The following is a 10785-nucleotide window of genomic DNA, read 5'->3' on the forward strand; positions in this document are numbered from 1 at the left end:
GATTGTTCTCTTAATAAAACAATAATGGATGAATTTCAATTTTCCATTTTAATAATATCTCTAAAACAAATTTCCAATAAATTTGAAGATTCAAAGATTTCAATTTCCCATTTTAATAATATCTCTAAAACAAAAACTTTTGTATTTAATTGTTTTATGCCTATAACATATTATTATTTATAATAAAATTATTTTTCTTTACAAATTTTTGACATTTTACATTAATGATTATAACCTTAATTATATTTTTATTCAGATTTTGTGTTTTTAAATATATATATTTTTTAATTTTATATACAATTTAATTTATATAAAAATATATATTTCATATTATTAAATTAATTTTATATATTTTATAAAATTAATTATAATTATTATTAATTTATTTAGATTTTATGTTTTTAAATATATATTTTTTTAATTTTATATACAATTTAATTTATATAAAAAATATATTTCATATTATTAAATTAATTTTATAAATTTAATTACAATTATTATAAATTCATAATTAATATAAAGTAAAACTCATATAAATTAATATTTTATATTGTATTTAAGAAAATTAAATAAACAGGTTTGAGTGTTACGTGAATGTGTTTTAAGCTAGTTAAAAAAAAGGGTAAACTTAAAAAATCTTTTATTTTTTAAATTATAAATTATTTAAAAACAATTATTATTAATAATATTATTATAATTATGATTTACTCCTCTTATAATCATTCCTTTCATTTTAAAGCTCATAACACTCTTTTACCTACTTTTTTATACTTATTTTTTTCGGTTTAAAACTCTTAATACCCTTTAACATACTTGGAATGAAATAAATTTATCTTTTAAATATCAACATAAATTTAAATAAAAAATTAACTTATTAATATTATAAAATAAATAATTATAATTAAATTTCAATAAGAATTTAAACTATAAATATTATAAAAAAAATTAATACTCATAAATAGTGAAAAAGTTAAATATTATTATAATTACAGAAAAATAAAATATATTTATAAGAAATTATTGAAAAAATAATTATTTTGGCAAAAAATTAGTTTTATATATTATATATATATATATATATATATATATATCCCTTATATATATATATATATCATTTTAAAAGTTTTGAATAGAAAATAAATATCATAATTTTTTAATGTTTAATATTTTTAAATTTTAAATTAAATTAAAATATCTATTAATATAAATAATATTATAATGTTGTAAGTTTTATTGACATAACTGATTGAAGATAGATTTCTTTAGCAAGAACATCAAATCTTACCCCTGACTATACCCTGTATTTTAAGGAAGAACATTCTCAGAACAAAAAAACATGATATTTTACTATTTGTTAATTTTTCTAGAAGGGCCTTAAAAAAACAGCGATTACTGTATCAAATGCCTCACAAGGTCTCATGGATCGTTTGCTTCATCACCATTATGCACATGCGATCTGAATGCTCCCATCTAGCAATATCAGCCTTCTCTTGAGGAGTTACCTCACTCTCTTTATTAGGCTTGGGGCGATCAAATCTCAGTGCTGTGTCCAATTGCATGATCCCTAAGACTAATTTCAGCTTTTCCTCCCACTGTTTGAAATTGTTCCCCATGAGGGGCTTAATCTGACTTAGACTTGACATTATGTTTGGATCTGAAAAATTCAAGAACAAGTAAATAATTTAGATATGATGCGTCACGATTTGATCCTTAATCATAATTCTAAAATCTATCTAAAAGCATGTGTAAAACTATTTGCTCCATTAAAACTTTAGCCAAAACACCATTCAGTAATGAAACACCTTTGGTGCAATCATTACCTTCAGGCAACCCTTATGCACCAAACAACTTAGCAGGCGCCAACCCTCCTTTGGGAAAGCTAACACCCACGTCCATTGCCAGCACGTTACTTCAACTTGTCATGAGTCATCCTTGCAATCGTCTTACAGAGAGCGGTTCGTTTGCGAACATCAATGCTTGACTCATGCGAAAACAACACATGTATACCAAACACCGTCTTTAGTTAGATTCCAAAATTATGTCTAAAACCTAATCTAGGACGTACCTATAGAATCCACTCGTCCTATATAGAATACAGTATCTCATAACTCTTTTAAATTTAATATGTCAACTATATTCATCAAAAATAATTATTAGGTTTTAGTAAAACTTTAGCAGTTTCTACAATGATTACCTTTTAGAAATGCTTCAATAATTTATTTAGAGAATACTAAATAATTTTATGGTTGCCATGATTAGCATCATTCTGATCAAATCCGAATTTAGTATTATATCAATAATTAACGTTAATACAAATTTTATGCCATAATTAGCATTATTGTGATAAAATCCGAATTTGGTATTATATCAGTAATTAACGTTAATACAAATTTTTATGCCATAACTTTGAAGATCAAGGTTAACTCCATATACATAGCAGACCAAAACTAAGAACCAAAAGTTAACCCATTATCCAGGTTAACCAAAAGTTTCGTTAAGTTAACATTGAATCGTTAAGTGAAAAAATTAACCCGTTATTAAGTGAAAAAGGAGATTGAATCCTATAAAGAAAAAAACTTCAAAAATGATTTGTAAATGAAAACCTCTTTTTCACTTAACGAAATTGACACATTAACATGGTTAACCTCAAGTCCATGAGAGATGAGAGATCAAATCCCTTAAAGTAAACATCTTTAAAATGATTTGAACTGGAAAAAAAAAAAAAAAAAAACTCTTTTTCTTTTTACACGGTTAAAATTTACAATTCTAAAGATTTGATTTTGATTACATTGCTTGATAAATCTGGATTGTGATAGCTCCAAACTTGGTAAAGTCTGGGCTTTAACCGATCCAAGTTGAGTTAAACAGATCCAAAGTTTATATATCAAACTGTACTCTGTAAATATCCAGGGTTTAGTAAATCCTAACAAGATGAATCCGGAGTTTAATAAATCCTGGATTACAGAGGATCACATCAAGGTCAAGAATTTCTCCATACTTGAATTCCAAGATTGGAATTGATTTGTCAAAAAAAGAAAATAACCAAAAAAAGTACAGACTGCATCAAACTCTGGGGTTACAGAGAATCGCATCAAGTTCAAAAAAAAAATTTCTCCATGCTCGAATTCCTCATCTTATAATTGATTTCTGAAACCATGAAATAACCAAAAGAGTACAGACTACATCGAACTCCAGGGTTACTGTGCATCAAACTCTAAGCTAACAGAGAATCACATACAATATACTAAAAATCGAAGATGAATATTCCCAAAAATAATCAGAACTTTCAGGATTCACACAAATTTCTGTGCATCCATTTCCATCTCGTAAGAAGGTAGAACATGATTCAGTCCACCTTATGTGTTATGGTATATCCTTCTTCAATTCACGCCTGGTAATTTTTTATATGTCATTCTGATAAATCGTATATACAATTTATACATACAGGATTCTTTAATTCTTATTCAGAATTCTTTAATTCTTATTTAATTTATACAAGAAACAAACAGAATAAATCGTATAACTTATTCAGAATTCTTACAAGAAGAGAACTAAGAAACCATTGATAAGTCGTATAATCTAAAAAATTAATGGCTGCAAAATAAACTTTGAAATCCTTACTAATATTGATTTGTATTTATGATTTCCAGAAGTTTGCCTTCCTCTCAGAAGGGAGTTATTTCAGGCTGCTGTCTAAGACCGTTAATTTCTTTTTATTTCAGAGGAAACAAATCAAGCGAATCATATGTACCCACTGCAAATAAGAGTTCACAACTTCACATACGAAACAAAATCAGCTAATCTTAAAAATTCAAGCATGGATTCTTACATAAGGGAGCTCCGATACCAATTGTTAGATTTAATTTCTGAGTTTTCCTAATTACTTTAAACTCTTAACCAAGATCTACTCCTTTGTAAGAAATTAAAAATAATGCACAGCGGAACTTACTTTCCATCTTCAAATGCTTCAGGTCTTTGCTTGAGTTGTTGGCTCTTGAATCCTTCCAAGAGCTTGCAATCCTTTTCTCTAAATGACAGAGTACCTAGTCCTCAATGGAGCAGACAATTTTTCTGAGTGATTGCAAGCCTTGGAGACTTAGCCCTTTTATAGCAGTGCAAAACTCCAATCCTAGGGCAGCCTAAAATTTAGCTGAAACAAGTCTGTCTGAAATTTCAGATTGATTGAAATCAATCAATCAATCAATCAGAATAGATTCTGATTTCCTTATTCAGCTCAAATTTATTACTGCTATTATTTTTAATCAATTATAATCGGTCCATTAACAATTATAATTGATTAACATTAATCTACATGTATTTGTATCCAAATCCTTATTTTTAAATACGTTTAATGCCATGACTTAATTAATCACATTATTTGGCATATGAATGTAATCTTGCTGACAGTAATTGACATCATAATCATGATGCACGTATGTCCAACTTAATTATTGCAATTAGACGTCTCTAAATCCAACATTCTCTACATCATAAATCATAAAAATCTTAAATCTAATACAATACTAAAATTATTCATGTTAACAAAATAAAACACGAATTTGAAAAAATTCAAAACTAAATATTAATAATATTATAATCGAAAATTCAAAACCAATTACTGAACAATTCCTGAACTGGAATCATTATTCCTCCAACACATTGTCCACCACTGAAGATATCATTCCAACAGTAGTTTTTTATACCAATGAGCAGAGGCTTTAGGATACCTTTTCAGCCCATCTTTATAGTCGATATAATGAAAACCAAATCGACATTCATAACCTAAGGACCATTCAAAGTTATCCATAAGCGACCATGCATAGAACCCTCGGATATCTGAACCTTCCCTGCATTATCACAAACAATATTATCAGCTTTAGTTATCTAATAGCCCTTGAGAAGGACAATGTAATATCAGTTGAGCATCTCAAATTTCATAATTTTCTCCTTTAGGGTGATTGAATGAACTGCAATATATGAGAATAGGGTTATTGGATGAACTGCAATATATCTGAGAAGAGTGCTTCACAAGTACCTTATAGCCTCTAGTATGTACCATAGATGTTCAGAGCAAAAGTTTATACGCCCTGTATCATTTAGTGCTTCATCGAGCGATGTGGTTGACTCGTCCACAATGGGGTCATTGACTCCTATTTAAATAAGTAAAATCAAATTTGAATATTTAAATAAGTAAAACTAGTTTTGAATATTTATATAATATTTTTGAATTTAGGTTTTTGTGATATATACTTTATAGAAAATAATTTTTAAATGATAATCACAGAAAAAAATCTCATGAATTGTTTTGAACTAATTAGTGTAGTTCACTTTCTTCGAATAACTAGTATAATTCATCTTTTTTGAACCAATTAGTATGGTTCATCTTCTTCGAACCAACTAGTATGATTCATCTTGTCCTAAAAATAAACCACACTAATGTTTTGAAACTGTCATAAAACTTTCTCCTATAAATTATCATACAATATTTCTTTTCATATTTATTTCATACTTATCTATTAAAATATTAATGAAATGAAAACTTGTGCTGTGCTTTTCTTACCATTTTCTGTTATAAAGATGGGCGGATTGTTATACTGATGTTTTATATAAATCAGCAGATCCTTTATCCCCGGTGCATACACATAAAGAAAATCCGATGCCTTCACAAATTTTATACAAAAAAAAATGCAGTGAAAAGTTCAGATGTCAAATTTAACCAGTAAAATAAATTCCATAACCTGTTCTCAAATTTAAACTTAAATATTGACTTTCCGATTTTGGGTTATAATTAGCACACCTTGAGTCCTATCAACACCCCATTCCGCTCACCTGTAAAAGCACACTAATTATACCTTATTGGTTAACTGAATTTCCTCAATATATATTAATATCAATATTTTTGTCATGAAATTATCCACATTAATACTAATTTTTCTATTTCTATCCTTAAGATTAACTACACTAAATAGCTCGAAACATCTACCAAAAATATTTCAACGTAATATTCTACCTGCAAAATCAGATTTTTAATATTTAGTTTTTAAACTCTTTACAAATTAAGAGACTAATGCAGTGGTAAACACCCAATATATACTTACGAACACAACGTGCCCCACAGTCCAGATTCCAGCAGGACATCTGACTGGTCGGTTCCGGGCAATTTATCGCGTACTGACTTGTATAATAATTCACTCCGACGAAGTCAAAGGATCCTTTTAACGGTTGAGATTGTTGCTCACTAAATTTTGGCAAACGATTCCCAATTCTCTCTTTCATTGTAGTGGGGTAACTGCCTGAAGTTATTGGATCCATAAACCTGCCATACAGAAACTACTGGTTTGATTACAACAGAGTATTGTAACCCTGTTAATAGTGGAAAAGTTTAGAATTTGATTTTATAAAAATATTTAAATTTGTAATATAGCCTAAATATTTTTAAATATAGGATTTGACTGATTGATATCTGATAATTCTTTGATTGATAGATATTTGACAATTCAAATCAAAATAACAATGTGAAATTTTTAAAAATATAAACACAATAATACCATCCCAGCGTGAAATCAATAACTCTCTGAGCTGCGTTTTGATCATCCAAAGATGCTGAATATGGATAGGTCCCGTTGCACACTAATGTAATCCCAATAGAACCCTTTTGCTCAACCTGCAAGGATTTCAAAACTTTCTCCTTGTTAATAATCCAAAATTATTTTCATTTCATAACTTTTCTCTCCCGGTTAATAACCTAAATTCATCTTATTTTCGTTAAAGTACAGGAAGGTGAACGAAACAGCCGAACAAGGTAAATTCAGAATAAATGGCATGAAAGGGAACGAAACAGTAGAACCAGGGAAATATAGAATCTATAATGAGGTGTTTTTTTACATAGTGGGAAAATCTATCATAACTTAGTTGTCAAACTAGCAGCCAGGACAACTATCTCTTGTTGCTAGCCACTAATGTAACCATCTCTGGCTGCTAACCCTGAATGCAGGCTGACTCATCACTCTTATTCAATGAAAACTAAGCCACTTGGAATAACTTGCTGGTGGTTCAAGGGGCAGATTTTCACTCCTGCTGCCTTTGGGTCTTGGGTGATTAACCCATTTCCTTAGGTTCTAGGAAGATGAGCTCTTAGCCAAGCAAAAACAGTTTTAGGGCATACTCCAGGCCCTTTTTTTAGTTTGAATTATTTTATTTTATTTTAAATCTAAAAAGGATTTTTGAGTAAATGGTTTTTGACTGCATATTTAGATTCAATATGCTGGAAAATTTTTGGAATACTAGAATTGTGGAAAATTCACAACTCAAACTTGTGATTCTAACAAATCCCTACTAGATTCTAGGCAAATTACACCAACAATTATACTGAAAAAACCTAAAAAACTTATAATAGATAGACTACTAGATAAAACTAGAGGCTAGGAGATGAGTCACAGGCATGCAGTAGTATCAAAATATAAGATAATGTCAAAGTACCTTGATTCCCAGGGCTGTCTGTTAAGAAAGTGAAGATGATAGAGTTTAAGCTTCTGTGATCCATATCAAGTTAAGAAAGATTCTTCGGCGAAAATCACATGGAATATCATTTGTCGAGGCGTTTCGAACCAACTAGTGTGGTTCATCTTCAGGACAAGTTGGTTTTAGCTATATTTTAATTGTTCTAAGTTTTGAAGGTTTCTAGTTAATATTTTCTTGTTAAATTTGAGCATTCTTATTTCTATTGGGATTCCCATAATATTGAGGGATCTTACAGACATGGGTGAAGTCAAATAATTGAACTTGCCTATGTCAGAATTTTTGAATATTTTAAAATTCTGCAATTGAATTGTTTAGAAATCTGAAAATACTAAATTTTTTTATAGATACCAAAACTTCTGAGATAAAAAAAAAGAACAAGAAAAAAGAGTAAAAAAAAGAGAAAGAAAAAATGAAAAGTAAAGGAAAAAAGCTTAAGGCTATATTCAAAGCAAGTCCTGTGAAGTGTGAACGACTGTGAAACCACTTCCACTTCTAATTCCAATGTTCTTAATCCAAGTTCCAATATCCAGATGGAAGGACAGTGTATTCAGAGCCAAATTGAAATGGTCAGACTTTAAGGTCCGCGTGATCAGTCATGAGAACTACTAGTAGCCTCAATTTCTTTTAGAATGCATTCGTTTGCAGAAGAGCTTCACCTGATATTTAGTCCTATATGCTTCCACAGCAGCTGCATGTGCAAGAAGAATGTGATGTGCCACTGTGTATATTTCAGTTGCAATGGGATTATCAAAACTACTGTGGCCAGGGGCATGAAGTCCGCGATCATATCCAAAGTAACAAACGAGATAAGGTTCATTAAAAGTGATCCACTGTTTAACCCTATCACCAAATAATCGGAAGCATGTCTCTGCATAGGCAGTATAATCAGTCCTGCATCAATATATCACGACAACACAAAAATGATTTAATCAATGGTCAATACAGCAACAACTTTCTAATCCAAAATATTGCAGAAATACAAATTAGCATACACCATGCATGGACTCAGAAATCCTCCATAGTCATCCTCAAGACACTGGGGAGCATCCCAATGGAACAAAGTGACAGAAACTTGGATTCCTGCAAACTACTCACAATCAGCATTGTTCAAAAGAAGAGACAAGCAGAACACAAGACAGGCAATATCGATCATTAAGTGATAACATTGGGTACATCATACAACCATTCTCCAGGAGTTCATTTATGAGGTTATTGTAATAGGCTACTCCTTCCTCATTGATCTCCCCTTTTCCCTCTGCAACAATTTGTAGACATTAGGTCAATGACAATATAAACTCTAGACTCAACTTTGAGAAATAACAACATTTGGGTATTAATCTACTTCTTTGCAGCTTACTTGGAAACATTCGAGACCATGAGATTGAGAATCTGTAGACATCCACTCCCATATCTTTTATAAGTTTAACATCTTCCTGCAGGTTAGATCGCTTAGTCCAAGTGACTGGTGAGTAGAAATTAGAATCCCTTTGAGTAGCTCGTGCAAACTCTTACACAGTGGAAACTCTGGTATAATATTATATGTAACTACAACATCATTCGAAATTATATTTGATCCAAAATTTCAGTTAGGAGTTACCTTATAACGATGGTACTGGTCCACAGCTACATCACCGTTGCTCCCATCAACAATTTTGCCTGGATTGCAAAACCATACTAATCATTCAGTGATAAGATTCTATACAAATTTACTTCTAAGAGAGAAGCAGCTAAGAAGTGGAGATGTGTCTATGTCTCACTATGTAACCCACAGTAGTAAATATTCATCTTTATGACTTTGAGTTAATTGACTGGTAATCATACTAATGTAATTTAGAGTTAAACTCTTTAATAATAAAATTTTATGTCTGTAAATATCATCATGAAGAAGCCATCATTGAAGAAGAAACATATCTCTCTGTCTGAAACTTTATACTGGTATTTATAATTTGGAATTTATTAATTAATATAAGTCTGCAAGACCAAAAATTCTTTCAACAACGGTTTAACTAAATTTACAGAGTTAGCTCACATCTTACTTTCCTAGTTGAAACATGTTTATACTAATTTTAAATTGTGATTGAAAAGCATGCTACATAAAAAGTATTTTGATATAAATAGCATATTCTCTGCATCCAACAAACATAAAACAATGTATATACAAATCTACAATGTATGTACAAATCTACATGTACAGTGAACACAAGCTCAGGCTATAGGAGCAACAATCTGACTTGACGCTGAGCATATTATTGCACCTGGTGTCTGGCAAAATGAGTCCCAGATGCTTAGACCTCTTCCACCTTCTTTTGCAGCTCCTTCACACTGCATCAATACATATACCAAAGATATTATAGGTTCTTTTGTTGGCTAGGTTTATGGAGACTTGAACCTCCAATTTCATTGTTTACATAATACTTCATAATTACAACTATTATCAATTAAGCTATACCATGTAAGACACATTACAGATTTATTTGAAATAGATAGATTTTAACGGATGTTCACACTATGCATATAGACTACAGTGGTTTACCGTGAGAATTTTCGAGTTGATTCAGAGAGCGAGAGATATGTGCCAGTACCTGATAAGCAGAAGTCGCTACCCCAAACATGAATGCCGGAGGAAAATTGCTCCTCCTTAGTCCCCTATGATCGTTCACTTCACTGTGACTCTCCATGTTCAACTTTGATGTATTCAGAACTACAATCCACTGTACTTATGACCTGAACCTGAACGCACACCTGAGGCCTCGGCTTAACAAATTCTTGATTACTCTGTCTTACCTTTGAAAGCGAACAAACTAAAAGGTTTGAAAAATAATTTTGGTGGACCAAACATGTGCGCCCCATATGCAGTCAACCCAGCACATACAGCACGTTATCTAAGCAGCCAATCTCGTGTCTTTCTACACGTGTTGGCAATCCCATAAAAAGATTCTGTTAATTTTATATTTTAAAATTGGAATCATTCGTTCGTCGTACCCACAGACAGAAAAATTTCATATGCCAAATTTGGTGTTTGATTGATCGTTTATTATTATTATTATTATTATTATTATTATTATTTTTTTTTTTTTTTTTTTTTTTTTTTTTTTTCTTTCGAAGGTGGCAAAACCTATCAAACTCAGGTGTCAAACCAACAGTGAGGACAACCATCTCTGGCTGCTATCCGCGAATGTCGGTTTGACTCATCACCGTTATCAAGGAAAACCACGCCACCTGTAATAACCCGCTGGTGGTCCGTAAGGGAGCAGGCTTTCACTC

At 30.8% G+C, this 10785-nt stretch overlaps 1 protein-coding gene across 2 annotated transcripts; it reads right to left on the bottom strand.

The window, feature by feature from the left end:
* Window positions 1-4665: 4665 nt before the first annotated feature.
* On the bottom strand, window positions 4666-10293 carry LOC149151465 (beta-glucosidase 13-like). 2 transcript variants are annotated; one of them, XM_089439859.1, is made up of 13 exons: window positions 10104-10293; window positions 9777-9843; window positions 9119-9177; window positions 8879-8954; window positions 8705-8776; window positions 8514-8601; window positions 8178-8412; window positions 6549-6664; window positions 6099-6316; window positions 5798-5829; window positions 5561-5621; window positions 5036-5150; window positions 4666-4847 (listed from the first exon to the last, which is right to left on the bottom strand). In XM_089439859.1, exons 1-13 carry the CDS (start codon window positions 10197-10199, stop codon window positions 4679-4681), a joined length of 1404 nt encoding a protein of 467 aa, XP_089295985.1. In that variant the 5' UTR covers window positions 10200-10293; the 3' UTR covers window positions 4666-4678. The 2 variants fall into 2 exon arrangements, with proteins under 2 accessions (XP_089295985.1, XP_089295984.1); XM_089439858.1 differs by having other exon boundaries at window positions 5561-5660; window positions 10104-10292.
* Between the last annotated feature and the right edge of the window lie 492 nt (window positions 10294-10785).

The sequence above is a fragment of the Pinus tabuliformis genome, chromosome 9, assembly GCF_031772625.1.
Source record: "Pinus tabuliformis cultivar Carrire ecotype Pingquan chromosome 9, CPIR1, whole genome shotgun sequence".
Lineage (NCBI taxonomy): Eukaryota > Viridiplantae > Streptophyta > Pinopsida > Pinales > Pinaceae > Pinus > Pinus tabuliformis.